General features: G+C 51.3%; 1 protein-coding gene across 1 annotated transcript; it reads right to left on the reverse strand.

Annotated features, from left to right (window-relative positions):
• Positions 1-78: 78 nt before the first annotated feature.
• LDLRAD2 (low density lipoprotein receptor class A domain containing 2) lies at positions 79-7,923 on the reverse strand. Its single transcript, XM_087858445.1, has 5 exons — positions 7,842-7,923; positions 5,656-6,099; positions 1,608-1,739; positions 439-606; positions 79-308 (listed from the first exon to the last, which is right to left on the reverse strand). The coding sequence occupies exons 1-5, from the start codon at positions 7,921-7,923 to the stop codon at positions 79-81; spliced, it is 1,056 nt and encodes a 351-aa protein (XP_087714571.1).
• Positions 7,924-19,043: the final 11,120 nt, after the last annotated feature.

Consider the following 19,043-nt stretch of genomic DNA (forward strand, 5'->3'; position numbering starts at 1 on the left):
GCCTCCTGGGGATGGGGTAGAGAACCCTAAGTCCGTCTGACCCCAGAGCCCGCCCTCCTGTGTCTGAAACCGCAGCCTCTAGGGATGTCCCCCCTGACCCTGGAAGGCCGGCCCACTGGGCTGCAGCCCCCCAGGAGCCACCCGGCCAGGACACGCGTAACAGGTGGTGCAGCTGGGGCAGAGGCCGCGGGCACCAGCCTGCCAGGCCAGCCAGTGGGACGAGCAGCAGCACCAGACGAGGCCCACGAGGAGGCCAGCAGAGGCTAGGACCAGCGAGGAGACCAGCGCCACGCCTCGGAATCGGGGACCTGCAGAAAGAAAGGGAAAGCCCACTCAGGCCCCAGCCTGGGCCTGCTGCCCTGTCCCTGTCACGTGGGGGGGGACACGTATGACCTTGGTGGGAGGAGTGGGAGCAGGTGGGAACCAAGAGCCATCTACCTCCCGGAGGAGCTGCTGCATCCTGCTGTTCAGGGGCCCGGCCTGCGAGGAGGGTCCTCTGGGCAGCCATCTGGAGGGTTTCTGCAGACCTGAGAGCCGGGGAGAGCGTCAGGGGCTTGGACGCAGGGCCATCTGTACTCCCTGCCTGGCTGGGCACCAGAGAGGGACCTGCAGCGGGAAATAATAGAGGAACACACAGAACTTTCCAGGGCTTGACTTGGGCTCATTGAAGCCTCCCCAAACCTGTCTGAGTTTGTTACTATTAGTATTTCCATTTCGCACATAAGGGAAGTGAGGCACAGAGAGGTGAAGTCGCTTGCCCAGGTCACAGAACAGGAAGTGCAAGGGGAGGACTTGAGTTCATGCAGTCCAGCTCCAGCGCCCGAGGTTTACTGATATTGCTACTTCTCAAGAAGGAGAATGTGTCTGTACTGAGCATTCTCTGGGCACCAAGCACCGTGCTGGATGCTGGGCCCTTTACCTGTGGTATTTCACTTAGTTTAAGACAACTCCAAAAAGTTCGGTTTATCAGCCCCTTCAGCCAGGTGTTTTTTTGCAGTAAACAACCTGTTCAACAGTACATGGCAGCCCTGCTTGCAGGATGTGGCATCTTAGATTCCCAGGAAGGAGCTTCCTGGGTGGCCTATTTTGGTCCCCCCTGTCCACAGAGGTCATTTCTGGTTATGCTACTCCCTGACTCTATGACCTTGGGCAAAACATTTCTCCTCCCCTAGGCCTCAGTTTCCCCCATACATAAAATGTAGGAGTCAGACTGGACAATGGTTTCCAAAGTAAGTCTTGAAGGTTCAACTCAGGTCCCTTGGTAGGACATCCATCAGCCAGGGCCTGGGCCTCAGGGTCCACTTAAATAGAGCATTTCTCCTTTTGATGTCTTGGTCCTCTGTGAAGTTCCACTTAGGAAAACTTCTACCCCTGAAGTATCATTTGGAAGCAGCTGGATTAGATCATCTCCAGCATCATTCGGGCTCTAACTTGCTCTGACCCTTGAATAGTCCGGCCTACACAGAGTCCCCTTTGTTTCACCTTATTCTCTCCCGCCATGCCCCTGCCTCCGCACCCCCCGCCCCCTCCCGGAGGTCCTGCCTTGGGAGTTAGCCCCAGTTTCCCTCCTAGCTGCTCAGCACGGCCGGGCCTCACCCATCACTGACCTCTGCAGTCTGCTGGTGGCCAGGAAGCCAGGTCACTACCGTCACCGCAGTTGTCCACACCCCAGCGATCGCACACCAGGCTCGGGGGAATGCACCTGCCATTCTGACAGCGGAAGTAGGCACCACAGGCTCCTGGGGCCGGGAAGGGAGGCATGAGATGAGGACCCTGAGCCAGCCCGTGACACACAGGGATGCATAGCCCTATCGTGAGGGAACGTGGGAGCCGCGAGCCGCAGAGTGCTGCTTCCATGTGCGTGCAGATGAAAGCACGCGTGGTGTTTCATGGGGGACAGGTGTATGGTCATCAGGCTGACGCTGACGGCTGACATTTATTGAGTCCCTATCCTGCGCTGGGCAATGGCTCTAAGCACTCCACTCATACCCCAGCTCCTGAAGTTCTCACGATAACCCTATGCGATACACACGGTTACTACCCCCATTTCAGAGATCAGAAGACAGGCACAGAGAGCTTAGGTCCCTTGGCCAAGGCTACACAGCTTGCATCAAAGGAGCAGAGGAGGAATCCAGTCCCGCGCTCATAAACACTGGCAGACAGCGGGGGTGAGCGTGTATCTCCAGTGTCCCAGCGAACCCGCCCACTCCCAGCAAATCCTCGCTCGTGGCGTGCCACTGCCGTCGGCCCTGCCTGGCCTTCTGTCCTCAAAGTAACTACATGGCTCACTCCCTTCAGGTCCACACCCAAATGTTACCTGACGGGGGGCCCCTGAGCTCCACGTGCGAACGGCACGCCACCCCCCCACCAGCGTTCTGGTCCTCCTTGTCCTGATTTCCATCCCTCTGCAGCACTCCTCACCCTGGCAGAACATGGATTCACTTGATGATTTGTTTATGGTCTGTCTCTCCCATCGTAATGTCAGCTCAGAGAGGGCGGGGGCTTTTCCTCTGTCCATGGCTGTCTCCCTGGAGCCTAGAACAGCCCCTGGCACACTGCGGGTGCTCCCGAAACATTCGTTAAATGAATGAATACGCACGCAGGTGAACGAATTGTATGACTTGATGCGCAGGGTGTGCAGAGAGGTTGACTTACCCAGGATCCCATTCTGTGGAGAAAAGCTGGTGCAGGTGGGGTTGCCCAACACCCTGATTCAGGGGTGGGCGTGGGAATCAAAGCATTCCATTTCCTGGCCACAGAAATGGACACATGACCCACATGACTAATCAGATTTGGCCCTGGGACTTTTGCTAGGACCATAAGAAAAGTTGCTCGCTCTCTATTTTGTTGAGGTTAGAGCTATGATGGTGACCATGGACTTGGAGCTGCAGGGTCATCTTGCTGCCGGGTAGAAAGAGAAGCTGCCTGGGGGGGCGCCTGAGGGGCTCAGTCCGTTAAGCATCTACCTCCGGCTCAGGTTATGATCCCAGGGTCCTGGGATTGAGCCCTGCATTGGGCTCCCTGCTCAGTGGGGAGTCTGCTTCTCCCTCTCCACCTGCTTGTGTTCTCTCTCTCTCTCTCTCTCTCTCAAATAAATAAAATCAGAAAGAAAGAAAAAAGGAAGGATGGAAAGAACGAAAGAAGGAAGGAAAGGAGGGAGGGAGGGAGGGAGGGAGGGAAGTGGTCTGAGATGGAGGCCAAACATACGCCCATAATGCGAAGACAGAGAACAAGGAGACAGAGCCCAGGTGTCACTACTTGAACTGCTGGATCCAGCTATACCTGAACCCACACCTTAAAATCCCAGTTATAGTAGTCCCTCCCCATTCTCCTTTGGCTAAACCAACTTGAGTTGGGTTTCTTTTGTCTACAAATGAAAATGAAGAGTATGTAGAGGTATGTAGGTGTAAGAGTGAATGTGAGAGGAAACACGACCAGTAGTAGGGTTGTGCATGGGCAGTCGTATGCGGGTGTCAAGGTAGGTGTGCATGAACCAGGCAGGCTGTGCCTGCTGGTGTGAGTGATGGGGACTGCGTGTGGCCTGAGGATGAACCTTTCTTCACTCAAATGACAAAACTGATCTAAAGAAGCCAGAGCTGCGATAGGGCTTCGCCACTGCCTCCTTCTGTCGGGAGTCCAGTCCTGCTAACACAGAGCAGCGGCAACATCCCCAGCTCCCTGGCTGACAGCTGCACCTTGCAAGCAGGCAAGGCCACAGGGAGAAAGGGAGGGAGGAAGAAAGAAAGACAGGGAGAGAGGGGTTAATTCATCAGCCAGGGAGAGCTGTTTGCAAAACGTCATGGGCCCCTGGCTGGCTACAGCCTACAGGAACCAGAAAGGAGACCCCAGGCACCACCAGTCTTGGCCCTAAGGATTTAGTGTCCAAATTTCATACAGTTCCTCCCAGAGCCACAGACTAAAGGGGAAGAGAGAAAGAATCTAAAATCCAAAATTCAGGGGCACGTGGGTGGCTCAGTCGGTTAAGCATCGAACTGTTGATTTTGGCTCAGGTCATGATCTCAGGGTCGTGAGATCGAGCCCCACAACGGGCTCTGAGCTGGGCCTGGAGCCTGCTTAAGATTTTCTCCCTGCCCCTCCCTCCCACCCCTGCTCTTGCTCATGCACACACGCTCTCCCTCTCTCCCCCCAAAATAAGTAAAAATAAATTCTTTTAATTAAAAAAATAAAATCCAAAATTCAGACGAGGCACCAGGCCAGGAGAGAAGAAGGTGGGCCTTGTCTAAAGAGACCATGAAGCGGCCCAGGAGCTCTGCCAACCCAGCTCAGTGTTCAAGGGCTGTCCAGGGCCTGGCACGTTGAAGTCTAGCTCCTGGTGAGCCTGCGCCGGCCTGCAGACAGCCCCGCGCTCTAGTCTCCAAGTGCTCGCAATCCCACGTTTAAGTCCCCAGCCTGGATAGCTTGCCAGCGTTGGCAATAAAGCTTCTCTGTGCTTCTGGAGTCTTCTGGGTTTTGGCAGCTCGCCTGCTCTCCATCACCGGACACAGCCTCCACTGCGACACAGGGGAGTGTCTCCAAGCCTGGGGGCGCCTGCGGGGGCTAAAGCCTGGAACTCAATTGGAACAAGAGCCGCTAAAATCCCGCTGCTCCACTTGTAAGCAGGGAGGCCTGGGAGCCTTACCTACCCTCCCCGAGCCATTTCCCATCCAGCAATCCGAGGGCGAGAAGACCCGAGCGGTGCGCCTGCGAGGAGCAGACAGATCTGGCATGCGGAGCGCGAAGGCGAAGCTTAAGAAACGCTCCCGAATTACTACGATCAGTTCCCTTCCCTGGCTGGCCCTTCCCCAAGAGTCCTCGCTGGGCCCCTCTGCGATCAGAGGCTGGGCCGGGACGGAAGAGCCGCGTGTGAACTTGAGAGTGCGTGCATTGTATCTCAGTGTGCAAAGCGGTACTGCCTGTGGACGAGGTGTGTGATGTGGACCGTGCGTGCGTGTGCAGTGTGTGAGGGGCGTGGGTGTGTGAGGTGTGTAAGTGAACACGAAGTTGTGGGTTGTAGGCACATACAGTGTGTGTGAGTGTGGGGTTGTGTGAATGTGTGCAGGGTGTGAGTGTGGGTGTTGGGGTACGACGTGTGTGAGTGTGGGGTCATGTGAAAGAGTGTGCACAGTGTGTGAGCGCGGGTGTTGGGTGTGAGGTGTGTGAGTGGGGGGGGTCGCGTGAGTTAATGTGCAGGATGTTGGGGCCGCTGGGTGTGAGTGTGGGAGTGTGGGGTGGTGTGAATGAGTGTGCAGGGTGTGTGCGGTATGCGTAGTGGGCGTGGGTGTTGAGACGTGAGGTGTGGGAGTGTTGGGGTCCCGAGAATGAGGGTGCAGGGTGAGTGTGCTGTCGGGTGTCAGGTGTGGCAGTGTGTGGGAGTGGGAGTTGGGAACGGGTGAGTGTGTGCGGGCGTGCATCAGGCACTGGTAGGGGGGCTGCCACACGCGGCCCTGGGAGTCAGATTTATGAGGTTGGCTCTGGGGTCCCGAATGGCCCCCCTGGGACCGAGCTCAGCCCGGAGCCAGTCCCGTCCCCCCGCCCCCCGCGCCCAGGCCCCAGCCCCTCCATCCTCTCGCGCTGCAGGTGCCACACCAGTGACCCCAGGCCCGCAGCTGCCCCCGGCTTGGGGGCCCCCGGTCCCGGCCAACAGCCCCCACCCACCCAGCCGGAAAGAGGTGGCCTCGCCCACGAAGTCCACGCGGGGCTGCCGGCCTCTCGTGAGCAGGCGGAGGCCCAGGAAGGGCCCGGAGGACGCCACCGGGGCGGGGATGGTGAGGCCGCAGAGAGGGGCCCCCAGGGGCCGCGGCGCCCCCGGCGGGCCCTCGTAGAACTGCAGGTAGGACCCGGGGGCGCACGGGTCGGCGGGCTCCGGGGAGGAGGCGTTGGGCGCTGGGGACCCTTGGGGCGCCCGGGCCGCCAAGGCCAGACTGTAGACCAGGAAGAAGCGGAACTGGAAGCGGATCCTGTCGCCGGCGGCCGCCGCCCGCATCCAGAGCCCGCAGTCGGTGTCCGGGGTCGCGAAATAGAACTTGCGCGAGGCGGCGTGCGAGCGCAGCAGCAGCCCGGCCCCCTGCCACGTCTGCCCGCAGAGGTCCACCAGGTCGGCTGCAGGGAAAAGCACGGACCCTGGAACCGCGCGGCCCGGTTCCGAGCCCTGCCCGCTGTGTGACCCCAGGTAAGTCGCTCACCCTCTCTGAGCCTCGGGTGCCTCCTGGGTAAAATGGAAGGATTGCCCAATCTCAGAATTTTTGTGAGGGTTGAATAATTTAATTCAGGGCCTCAATCTCTTACTCAAAAACTCTAGGATGTGTTTCAGAATTTTCCAGATTTTAGAAAATACCGTGGCTAATATAGGAGATTATGTTGCAGTCCTCCGTGATCACACACACTTTCTAGAGCAAGTCTACAGACATAACCCTAAGCAGGACAAATAAAGACAAGAAACGGCCTCCTTTCAGTTCAAGTCAGGTGTTGCCAGTAAATTAGTTAAGGAATTTTGGTTTTCAGAGCTTTTCACATTTTGGAATTGAAACTCAAGGATTGTGGGCAGGTAAGGCTCAGTGCTTAGGACAGTGCTGTGCATTTAATGACTGTCACAGAAGCGTTAGCTATTTTTAGTGTCTTCTCTGAGGATGGTAAGACTCAACCAGGCACCTGCCCACCCCACAGCCTTTCCCTGTTGCTCCTTGCTAAAGAACCCTTATATCTCTCAGCTGCGGGGGAGCCCCTACCAGCCCTCTGGTCATTGGCCTCAACCAAGCTTTGTAATTCTAATTCTATTTGTGGGATTTAGGGATTGGCATGCGACCTGATTCTGGCCAATGAGATTGAAGAGGTTTGCTGAGGGCTCCTGGGAAAGGTTTTCCTCTCTGATTAAAGAGAAAAAAAAAGAAAAGGGAGAGCGGTGTGATGAGGAGCTTCTTTCTTCCTGCTTTTGAAAGTGGTTGATTGAGGATGTAATGGCCGGCACCATAGCAGCCATTTTGCAAGGATGAGGTCATGAGCATCATGGAAACCATTGACATGGTTGAGCTGCTAAATTAACCATTTTTGGAATCATCTATGGCCACTCTTCTTAAGTGAAATAACAAATGTCCTTATGGGTTAAGCTCTGTTAGTTTGGTATCTGTTACTTACATTCTGAAATATCCTCACTGCTACAGAGTTGTTGTGAGGATTGAATGAGATAATGTGTAAATAAACTAGCTCTGATTTTTGTAAGGATGGAGAAGAGGATTTGGCTTTTCTGGTGCATGGTGGGGGCACCTGTGGGTCTAAGGGACCAGCCAGAATGTGGGTCTTTGGGGAAGAAATTCACCATCAGGGCTTGGGATGTGGGAGCATTTTCTCAAATCTGCATAGACCTAGTAAAGCCAGAACCTGCCCTGGAGGCCCACGGGGGAGGAGGGAGGTTTGGAGAGTGAATGAATTGAGCACCTTCTATGTGCCAGGCGCTAAATATCTTACACATGTATCTCATCTTACATGCACAGTAATAATAGTCCCTTAAGGAGCAAGGGCCCTTATTCCCACTTTGCTGCTGAAGAAACAGACCCTGAGACGTGAAGCAGTGATATAGCTGAGAGTGTGGACACAGACTGTCTGACCCCAAAGCCCACGGTTATGTCCACTGCCCCCCCCCCCGACATGCACACGCCAGACCCCTGTTTCTGGGTGACTTGGAGCTCCAGCCTCCCAGGGGGTTTTGGGGTACCAAACAAGACCAGGCACAAGGCTTCCCAGCCTCCTCCAAGTCAAGGGGTCCCAGCCCATCATGGGGAAACCGTCTCAAAGGGTGGTAGGACCCGCCTCTCCTGCGCACCCCTGCCAAGCCCCCTCGTGCTCACCTGTCTCCAGAGCAGACGCCGCCAGGGCAGCCGCCCCCAGCAGAAGCAGCGTTTGGGGCAGCTGCGCAAGATGGGCCTCCATCCAGGCCCTGCTGGGCCCGGCAATGGGGCAGACGTGCAGAATCCTCAGTTTGGGGTCCTTGGGGAGACTAGGGTGTGGGGGCTGGCAGACAGGCTGGCAGGACACAAAGAGCAAGCCCACCAGCCCTCTGGTCTCTTTATAGTGATCTTTGTGCTCCAGATCCTTCTTCGATCAGGATTGTGTCTAGGGTTGCCATGGAGATTTGGGGCTGAGGCTGGAGCCTGGGGAAAGAAGGCGGGGAAGATGTCCGCTCAGCCCCTGCCAGACAGGAACCAGGAAACTCAGATCCGGTTCACCTCCAGCTCAGCTCTAAGGTGTCAACTTATCCAGGGAGCAGCAGCTCTCGGAGGCCCAGGACATCAAAGGGAACTCTGAGGGCCCTAAAGAGGCAGCAAGTGGCGAAGAAGCACTGGACCAGGAGTTCCTACCCCAGGGCCTTTGCACTCACAGTTCCCTCCACTTGGAATGCTCTTCTCCCATGTCATTCTGTGGCTGGCTTTTTCAGGTCACTCAGGTTTTGGCTCACATGTCACCTCCTCAGACCACACTTCCCAGACCACCTCTCAGTCTGCAATGGCGCTCTCCCTCCTTGTCACTCAGTCACATCTCCCCGAATTTATTATCTCAGCACTCACTCAAATTACTTGGCTAACTGATGTCTTGTGTGTATTATCTATTGGCCCCACTAAATGGCACAGGGCAGGCATCCAGAAAATAAGAATAAATGTGTAGTATTGAGCACATGACCTCTCTTTTGCTGGGTTCAACTTCCCCATGTATAAAAGAAAGGGCTTGGACCGTTTTAGGCTTTTCCAAACCTTGTTATTAGACCAATGTTTTTCATGGGGCACAGGGCTGGCTCAGTCAGTGGAGCATGTGACTCTTGATCTCGGGATCGTGGGTTTGAACCCCACATTGGGTATAGGGATTACTTAAAATTAAATATTTTTTTTAAAAGAAAATTTTTTTCTAAAGTTTTCTTACATGGAACATTTTTTTTTAAAGATTTATTTATTTATTTGACAAAGAGACAGCCAGCGAAAGAGGGAACACAAGCAGGGGGAGTGGGAGAGGAAGAAGCAGGCTCATAGCGAAAGAGCCTGATGTGGGGCTCGATCCCAGAACGCCGGGATCACGCCCTGAGCCGAAGGCAAACGCTTAACGACTGTGCTACCCAGGCGCCCCTACATGGAACCTTGTTAAAAAGATTTTATTTATTTATTTGAGAGCAAGCACGTGTCTGAGCAGGGGAGAGGGGCAGAGGGAGAGCCCTGTTGAGCAGGGAGCCCAAAGTGGGGCTCCATCTCAGGACCCCGAGATCATGACTGAGCCTGACGTGGGGTTTGATCCCAGGACCCTGAGATCATGACCTGAGCCAAAGGCAGACCCTTAATCGACTGAGTCACCCAGGTGCCTCTACATGGAACCTTTAATATATAAATGATAGTTCCCACTTCATAGGTTCGTTGTAAGGATTGAGTCGCTTGATACGAGTGGTATACTTAGAATAGTGTCTGTCACGTAGTAAAGGGCCAAGTGCGTGCTAGACTGGATGATGGCGCCTAACGTCATTATTATTTAAACAGAAGTGCACCCTGTTTCAAGAAGTCCCCACTTGTAGCCTTTGAGACACCACCTCAGAGTCCCAAGACTCTATGGGAAGGTTGAAACCAGTGGCCCTGGGGCACCTGGGTGACTCATTTGGTTAAGCGTCTCCCTCTTGGTTTTGGCTCAGGTCATGATCTCAGGGTCATGAGATCGAGTCCCGTGTCGGGCTCCACTCTCAGCACGGGGTCTGCTTGACCCTCTCCCTCTGCCCCTCCCCCCACTTGTGGGCTCGGGCTCTCTGTCTCTCTCTCTTCCTCTCTATGAAACAAAAGCAAAGAAACAGCCACCAGGCCCAAAGCTGCCTAACGGCTGTCCCTGCCAGAGCCGACATTCGAGCTGCTCTGTATGCCGCCCGAGGCTAGGCCTGGGGGCTCAAGAGGACCCGAGTGGGCTTCCGCGGGAGCAGATTTACCATGAAGCCTGTGAAGATTAAGCTTTAGGACACAGTACTTGCATGGCGTTATATGTCTTTATAAAATTTGCAAAAGTGAGACTTTCTAACCACGGTCAGACCACTGTCTCTTTCCACCCCGTCTGCTCCGTCACACCTCGCTTCAGTGCCACGGGCGTGTTTGCAATCTTGCTCGCTAAAGGAGGGTTGGTTTGGGTTTGGGAGGATATGTGAATGGGGTTCTGGCTGTTTCGGGTCTGGTTTTACTATTTCTGGATGCTCCAAGACGGCTTCCGGGAATATTCCTCAAGCCCGTTGTGCTGTCGTCCCTGCTCTTGTGCCGTGAAGGTGCAGAAGCAGAGACCCTTGTCACCCCTGGCCCGCCTGCTGGGAGCATGTTGGAGGAGAAATAAGGTTTGCAATGTACGAAGCCGGAAGCTACTCTGGAAAATCCTTCCGAACCTCATAGCTCACCTATGTAAGACGCTTGATAGAGGTTATCCCAAGTTTGACAACAATCCTTTTTTTTTTTAAGATTTTATTTTTAGGGGCGCCTGGGTGGCTCAGTCAGTTAAGCATCTGCCTTCGGCTCAGGTCATGCTCTCAGGGTCCTGGGCTCGAGTCCCACATCAGGCTCTCCGCTCAGTGGGGAGCCTGCTTCTCCCTTTCCCTCTACACACTCTCTCAAATATTTTTTTTAAAAATTTTAAATAAATAAGTAATTATTTTATAAGAAAGCTTTTAAAAATTTTTTTAAATAAAAGAAGGATATCATTTCCTTTTTCAAATATCACTAACCTCTGTTATAGGCATTGGAGATATTTCAGGGAACAAAATGAACAGCACTACTCGTATGGAACTTACATTCCAACAGAGAATAAATGAGCAAAATGTGTAGTGTATTGAATAGTGATAAATATTTTTTTAGCCTGTGTTGTTCCTGATTTTATTAATTTTTAAAATTTATTTATTTTTATTTAAATTCAATTAACATATAATGTATTATTGTTTTCAGAGGTAGAGGTCAGTGAGTCATCAGTCTTATATAACACCCAGTGCTCATTACATCACGTGCCCTCCTTAATGTCTATCACGCAGTTCCCCATCCCTGAATAGTGATAAATATTAAGAAGAAAAAACATAAAGCAAGGTGGGGAGACGTGAAATGTCAGAGAGCTGCTGAAATTTTGATAAGATATTCTGGGAAGGTCTCATGGAGAAGCATCTTTTGAGTGAAGGTCTGAAGGAAATGAGGGAGCCAGCCATGTAGTTATTTGAAAGAAGGGGGAAGAGCAAGTGTAAAGGCCCTGAGGCAGGAGCATGCCTGGCACTAGCGACAACGGCAGGGAGGGAACGCAGTGACAGGGAGAATGATAGGAGATGAGTTAGCTCAGTAAGGCCCTTAGTGGTCCTTGTAAGGACTTCGGCTTTTTCTCCAGCTGAGACAAGAGCCACTGGGCAGGGCCAAATGAACCAGAGAGGAAACTATTTTAATAATTCTAGAAATGATGGTAGCCTGGACTAGGATGGCAAGAGGTGGTCAGATTCTGGACATATTTTGAGGGTGCAGCCAGTAGGATTTGCTGACAGGTTGGACTTGGTGTGAAGGAAAGAGGAGTCAAGGATGGCACCCTGGGTTTCAGCCTGGCATCTGGAAGGATGGCGTTGCCATAACTGGGATGGGGGTGGGTGAGGATCTCAGCTTTGGACACATTCTGATGGAGATGAGCGTTAGACTTCCCAGGGGAGATGACAAGTGGCAGTTGGATCTCCAAGTCTGGAGTTCGGGGGGGAAGTGTGGGCTGGGGATATAATTTGGGGAGCAGTTGGCATGTGGATGGTATGTAAAGCCACATGGTGGCCCCAATCCTTTTCCTGGAGGAATGCAGCTGGCAGCATGGGTCTGGAGAAAACGGCCCCTAGGGGGCAGTCAAAGCCAATACGAGGATGAGGAACGGCGCTGTGCATCCTAGAAACAGCCGCTGGGTGGCAGTGGGATGCCCCTCAGCTTAGAGGCCAGCTATGGTGGCACCTCCATCCGGAAGCCAGGGGCTGGGCATTTCAGGTCTGAGTCCTAGATGTCTTCCCTACACGTCCAGGGAACTATAGAAAAGGACAGTTTTCCTGCCCAATTGCTGTGTCCTACTTTTTCTGTCCAGTGGGTCAGCAAGCCTGGATCATCTCTAAGGGCTCTTTCCCCCAGACCCGCTCTGAGTCTGGAATATAGGCTGATTGCTTCTGCACGGAGGATGTCACATCTTCTCTGTCATTCTTTCCTGCAACTGACAGTCTGATAAGCTACTAGCAAATAACTGTTCATTGATGCCAATTCCAAGCCTGGGGCCTTGAACACCTTCACTCCAGAAAAGCCCGGAGGCATTTATAACCATCTCCTTTTATAGACGAGAAGCCCAAATCCAGAGAGATGAAGGGACTTGTTCAGAGCAGCCCAGGAAGCAGGAGGTAGATCTAGGACTGCCCGTTCCCTTGGCGCTCCAGACCCCAATTTTCTTCTTATTACGTCATCCCTTGAGTCATAATTTGATTCCTGGCAAGGACCTTGAGTCCTACTAGATGCCGGTGTAGAGCGGTAAAGGACACACTTCTGCCTCTAGGCAGCTCAGAGCGCAGCAGGCAAGCAAAGCGAAGTACAATTCAGCATCATGAGAGCCAGGGCTATGGGAACAGAGAGGGCGAAGCCAGCCTCAGCCGGAGCAGAGAAGCCAGAGAACAATAAAATTAGCAAGGATTAATAAAATGAATAAATGATCATTATTACTAACAAAAATTAGTATTAATAATAATTTATCAATGCTTTCTATTTGCCAGGGATTGTTTTCATGTATCCATTCATTCATTCTTCACAGTAGTGCCACGAAGTGGGTATTAGGGTCGTCCTCATTTTACGGACACCTGGGTGGCTCTGTTGGTCAAGCGCCTGCCTTGGGCTTAGGTCATGATCCCAGGGTCCTGGGATTGAATCCCGCATCAGGCTCCCTGCTCAGCGGGGAGCCTGCTTCTCTCTCCGCCTGCCGCTCCCCCTGCTTGTGCTCTCTCTCTCTGACAAATAAATACATAAAATCTTTTTAAAAAAGAAAGAAGAAAGAAAGAAAGAAAGAAAGAAAGAAAGAAAGAAAGAAAGAAAGAAAAAGAAAGGAAGAAAGAAAGAAGCAGCCTGGCATCCCAGAGGAGGAATTGTCTGAGCTGAAATCTGAAGTCTGAATGGGACCTAAGCAGGTGGAGAGAGGGTCAACAGTGTTCTCAGCAGAAGAGTCAAGAAGGCTTGGGAGAGCCCACCCTTGTACCTTTTACCAGGCAACCTGGGACAGTGCCCCCTTCTGGTCACAGCAGGTGCAAGTCTCCTCAAGCCAACCTGGTGTTCAGGTTCAATACCCAGCCAAGAGACAGAACTCAGGGTCTTTCTGACATCCAAATCCGTGTTCATTCCATGACTACAGTGTCAAGCAACCTTCCTCAATATCGAGTCATGCAAAGAGGTAGTTCTTCTCTTTTGGTTACCCATATTATACCCCCATATATTATTCATACTCTGCAATACAGAACTCAAGGATGAAGCAGTGAGGTCACAATCATTGTTACAGGATTCGAAAAGAAGGCATAAATAGGTGGACTTGAACCCCTGTAAGTCATCAGTGTGGCCAGAGGGAAGATGCATACTGACAGCTGAAACAGAAATAAAAATGAAATATAATGTGCAAAATTAAAATGTACAAGATTACAAAATAAAATGTATGGCGAGCCCTCATCTAACACATTAGAAGTCCCAGGAAAGAGCTCTGCATATCCAAGAAAACACATGTCTTCCACAGGTTCTAGTGACATGTTTTTTTGCAATACCAATACGTCCAGATCACCAGATCACTTGGCAAAGAAAATGATAGACGTTTCAGAAGCGAGTCCAGAGACATATAAATAGCCTTGTACTTGCAGGGATTTGAGAGTGTTTAACTCCCTTATACATTACTACAAACATGATATTATAATTAGAGGGACAGATAGAAAACATACAATAAGTTGAACGGATAAAATCATAAGATACTTAGAAATAAAAGAATGGACAGTTGCCCACCATAAAATTGTAAAAAAGAGTATCTTAGGGGCGCCTGGGTGGTCAGTCGGTTAAGCGTCTGCCTTTAGCTTGGGTCGTGGTCCCCGGGTCCTGGGATTGAGCCCCTCGTGTTATTCACCCTGCTCCGCAGGGAGTCTGAGTCTCCCTCTCCCTCTGCCCCTCCCCCTACTCTTGCTCTTGCGCTCTCTCTGTCTCTCAAATGAATAATAAAAAAAAAAAAAGAGTATCTTAGTTCACATTGTAGGTGAATTCTAGTCATTAGAGGGAGCACCGCACCAGAGTCAATTAATGAATACATAAAGGACATAGCCTAGGATTAAAAAAAAAGAGAGACCCTAAAATTGATAGGATCATTTGGCTATTGGGGAAAACAGACTCCATGTTAAATAATCTTTTACAATATATCAGATCACTAGGGGGAAAAGCCTAAGACTTTCCACAAGGCTCAAACAACACACGTCCTTAGATGAACTAGAGAGGGCCACGTGGCATCATTATCCTGAGCACCTGTACCACCAAAGAAAACAAGAGATTTCCATGACTCATGGTCTTGCTGACGGGTCACTCTGGGTTAGATTCTGAGAATCAGGCATAGCACTCTTTCTGCCGACTGGGCAAAGACATTTTCTGATACAGAAAACTAGCCCAATAGAGAAAAGGGGGTGGGGCGCCTGGCTGTCTCCATCAGGGAACATGTGACTCTTGGTCTCAGGGTTGTGAGTTCAAGCCCCACATTGGGGGTAAAGGTTACTTAAAAATAAAATATTAAAAAAAAAGAAGAAAGGGGCAGCAGTCCACCCTTGCATTACAGGATACGGTGGGACCAATGGTAGCCCCAAAATAAGAACCAAGTAACTCATCTTGGTATGAGCTCGATTCAGTGCTGACCAAACAAAGCGGGTCACACGAGGTCTTATTCACCTCAATGGAAATGATACCTAAGGGAAAGGGCAAAGCAGGGTCCTCCATGGAGAAGGCAGTGTCTCAGCCTTTACTAGACTTGCCCCATGAGCAGAGGGGGTGGGGAAGACCTGGACCGCCACTCTTCTGGTCTGAGCTGACACCAGGGCATGGGTGATGTGATGGCCCAAGAATGGGAGTGCCCCGCTCATACCGCAAGATATCCCGTGGAAAGCAGCAGCCCTAAATGCAACCACAGGAGGAACCCTGGCAGGCAGAGGGATGGACAAGGCAGCTCAGTATGATGAATCAAAGTCAGTACAGTGGCCAATAAGTCAGAACTTACGCAAAGGACATCCTGAAGTTATCTCGAAATATGATCCACGGGCAGTAGCCAATGGCCTAATAATTCGGTGCCCCAAATGGAAAAATAGATAAATGTCTAATAAACAGACAATCAGTGTGGAGAAAACCAATATACACCAGGTCTGACAGTCATAAATAACAAGGGATCCTGTCTTAGCACCTAGAAATGTAAAACTCAAGAAGCGACATACAATGAGAAAGTAGAGAAATTAACTGGGAATATAACATCGAAAATGGTTAATTGACAGAATTCTAGCTAGATGGGGCCCCCAAACAAATGGACAGTTGGGCACAAACCCATCAATGAAATGATGAAGGGAGAAAGGTGGTCCTGAAACAGCACATACTAAAACATTGTCAAATCTGCCAGCCTTTTCTAGGTCAGTTGACAACAGAAAAGAAGGGCACACAATTTGAAGAGCTAGCAGAAGAAAAATCTGGTGGACAGAGTATGCCGAAGCCATGACTGGGTCACCAGGAGACCAGAAATGGCTGTGGCGGATACTTCTCAGGACTGGGGTTTACATAGATGCTAATGGCACAGTGCCAGACATACAGACACTTACTAGTATCGATGGAATCCCCCCACCGCGCCCCGGGGCCACAGAATCAAACCAGGAAACTAACTTTACAGTAAGGCCACGGGTCTAGGCCAGTAAGAAGAAAATCTGATGCCTCATAATCCTACAGCAGCAGGAATGGTAGAAAGTTTAACGGGGTTACTAAGGAAACACCTAAATCCAGCCTAGGGTGAAATAAATAGAAAACAGAACAGTGTTCTGGCAGAATAAATTGTCTAAATTACATAACAACCAACTATCCTGACACCCTCGAGCTATGCAAACAGCCAAAATACAGACCTCTAGGGGCACCGGGCTGGTACAGTCAGTAGAGCATGTGGCTCTGGGATCTCAGGGTTGTGAGTCTGAGGCCCATGCTGGGTGTAGAGACCACTTAAAAAAAAAAAAGGAGGTGCCTGTGTGGCTCAGTTGGTTAAGCATCTGACCCTTGATCTGAGCTCAGGTCTTGATCTCAGGGTTGTGAGTTCAAGTCCCGTTTTGGGCTCTGCACTAGGCATGGAGCCTACTTATAAAAAAAAATTTTTTTTAAGATTTTATTTATTTATTTGAGAGAGAGAGAGACTACCCAAGGGGGGGGGCAGAGGGAGAGGGAGAAGCAGGCTCCCCGCTGAGCAGGGAGCCCGATGTGGGGCTTGATCCCAGGATCCTGAGATCATGACCCGAGCTGAAATCAGACACTTAACTGAGCCACTCAGGTATACCCCCACCCCCCCAAAATTTTTTTAATCTTAAAAAAAAATAAAGAGGCAATGAATGGAGCTATGTCTCTGTCTTCCTGCTTGGCAAAACTCTGTGCCATGGACACTTTATGGGACTCTTTTTTTTTTTAAGATTTTATTTATTTATTTGACACAGAGAGAGACAGCCAGTGAGAGAGGGAACACAAGCAGGGGGAGCGGGAGAGGAAGAAGCAGGCTACCAGCAAAGGAGCCTGATGCGGGGCTCGATCCCAGAATGCTGGGATCACGCCCTGAGCCGAAGGCAGATGCTTAATGACTGCGCCACCCAGGCGCCCCACTTTATGGGACTCTTGATATAACCGCGGGGATTGGATACATTGCAATGCTATCAAATACTTAAAGAATATGCTTGTTTGCTATGATTCTGATACTGATTCAGGTCTGTTGTAAAGCATAAGTGTAACTAACAGTCAGGGTGTGAACTCTAGAGCAGATGTGTTTGTAAATTATGTCTCAGTCCTGGACGCAGCTTCTTATCTTTTTGAGTAAAGTCTACCCTCAACGTGGGGCTTGAACTCAGCACCTCAAGACCAGGAGTCACGTGCTCCAGCAGCTGAGCCGGGCAGGCACCCATGCCACAGCTTCTAATGGATTCCAGCTGTGAAAGGCTGCCTGCATCCCACTGAGGGCCAGCTCACACCTCTAACAGTGTCAAAATATTCATGTAGTTCCGTAAAACCTACAGTCCGGTGGCGAGGTGACAAGAGCCAGCATGTAAGGTAATCGTAGTAAGGATCGACATATTAGGGCTTGCTAAATTGCCCATAACCAATCAGAGCAAGAGTGTGAACAGCACAGAGAGCACGATTATAAACAGTCTAATGGGTTGGGTGGTGTCCACGCAAACTCCATGCCCCTCCCACCCCAATCTCAGAATGTGACTATTTAGATAAAAGATGTTTTCCAGATGTCAGGACTTTAGATGAGATACTGGATTAGGGTGAGCCCTAACCTCAGTGACCAGTGTCCTTGTAAGAGGAGAAGCCACACGGCGACATACACAGAGGAAAGATGGAGGCAGAGCCAAGGAACATCAGGAGCCGCCGGAAGATGGAAAAGGCCAGGTGGAAGCCTTCCTCAGAGCCTGCGGGGGGTGCATGGCTGTGCAGGTAGCTTGATTTTGGACTTTCAGACTCCAGAATGGTGCGTGAGTTTCTCGTTTGAAGACGCCCAGCTTTAGTCATTTATTATATAGCAACCCTCGGGGACGAGTCTGCACAGAAAGGGAGGTCTCCCTTATGAGCTTCCTGACCCTGATGCCCCTTGCTCCCACCCACAGCAGAGGGCACACTGGGGGCGCCTGGGCTACGCATCTGACTCTTGGTTTGGGCTCAGGTCATGTTCTCAGGGTCATGGGATCGAGCCCCATGTTGGGCTCCACGCTCAGCACAGAGTCTGCTTGAGATTCTCTCTCTCCCTCTGCCCCCGCCCCACTCTTGTGCTTGCCTCAAATAAATAAATCTTTAGAAAAAAAGAGAGAGAGCCCACACTGTCCTTCACTCTCCAGATACTTGAGGGTCCGACTCTCGTCAATGGATCATGCCAGATCCAGTCCACAGCAGTGGTCTAGGTAGTGGCTGAGGAGGAAGAGAAGGAACACGGAACATTCATACTGAGAAGGCAACCGCCACACTCACCGCCGAGGGGTTAAGACACTGTGGCCTTTTACCCTACCCAGTGTGGTGTTTCTCCCGAGTGGATGGGGGACCCTGAATGTGCGGCGACTTGATCAGGTGGAAGCCGGTCGCGCTGGCGGCTGAAGAATTCAAGGGAGGTGAAAGAATTCGCTGGAGGCAGAACAGACGAGCCGGAAGTTTATTAAATGCACCACAAGGGAGCAAAGGAGAGACTGTGCAACTGAGGCAGCGGCTGGGGGCTGTTTTTAAAGAGGAAAGGTGAAGAGGTAAGGCCTTTTCCCTTATTGGTGACTGTGCCTGGTTTAAGTAGCCCATTGGTCAGTTAGGGCCCATGGATGTTTTGACGTGAGTCCTCTGATGGGCCTTTCTGTATTCAGGCAGGGGGGTCACTGCGCCCCCCCCTACATTCCATTGCTCAAGCCTGTTGACTCAAAGCAGCTTCTATACCCAGAAGAATATGTGTGGCTGGGGGCTGGTGTATTAACAGGGAGGTTTATTCTAAGTGGAGAAGATACTATTATATTAGGCAACCCTTTATTATATTGAATAATTCTGTAGTAAATATACTTTTCAAAAGGCTGCCTCCAGAGGTGCCTGGAGGGCCCAGTCAGTGAAGTGACTGACTCTTGGTTTCGGCTCGGGTCACGATCTCAGTCTCGTGAGGAGTCCCGTGCGGGGCTCCACGCTCAGTGGGGAGTCTGCTTGAGATTCTCTGTCCCTCCCGCCTCGTGCACGTGCTCGTGCATACACGTGTGCGCTCTCTCTGTCTCAAATGTATCTTTAAAAAAAAATTACATTCCTTTAAAA

This window comes from Ursus americanus, chromosome 33 (genome assembly GCF_024610735.1).
Source record: "Ursus americanus isolate L20-20 chromosome 33, mUrsAme1.1.p, whole genome shotgun sequence".
NCBI lineage: Eukaryota > Metazoa > Chordata > Mammalia > Carnivora > Ursidae > Ursus > Ursus americanus.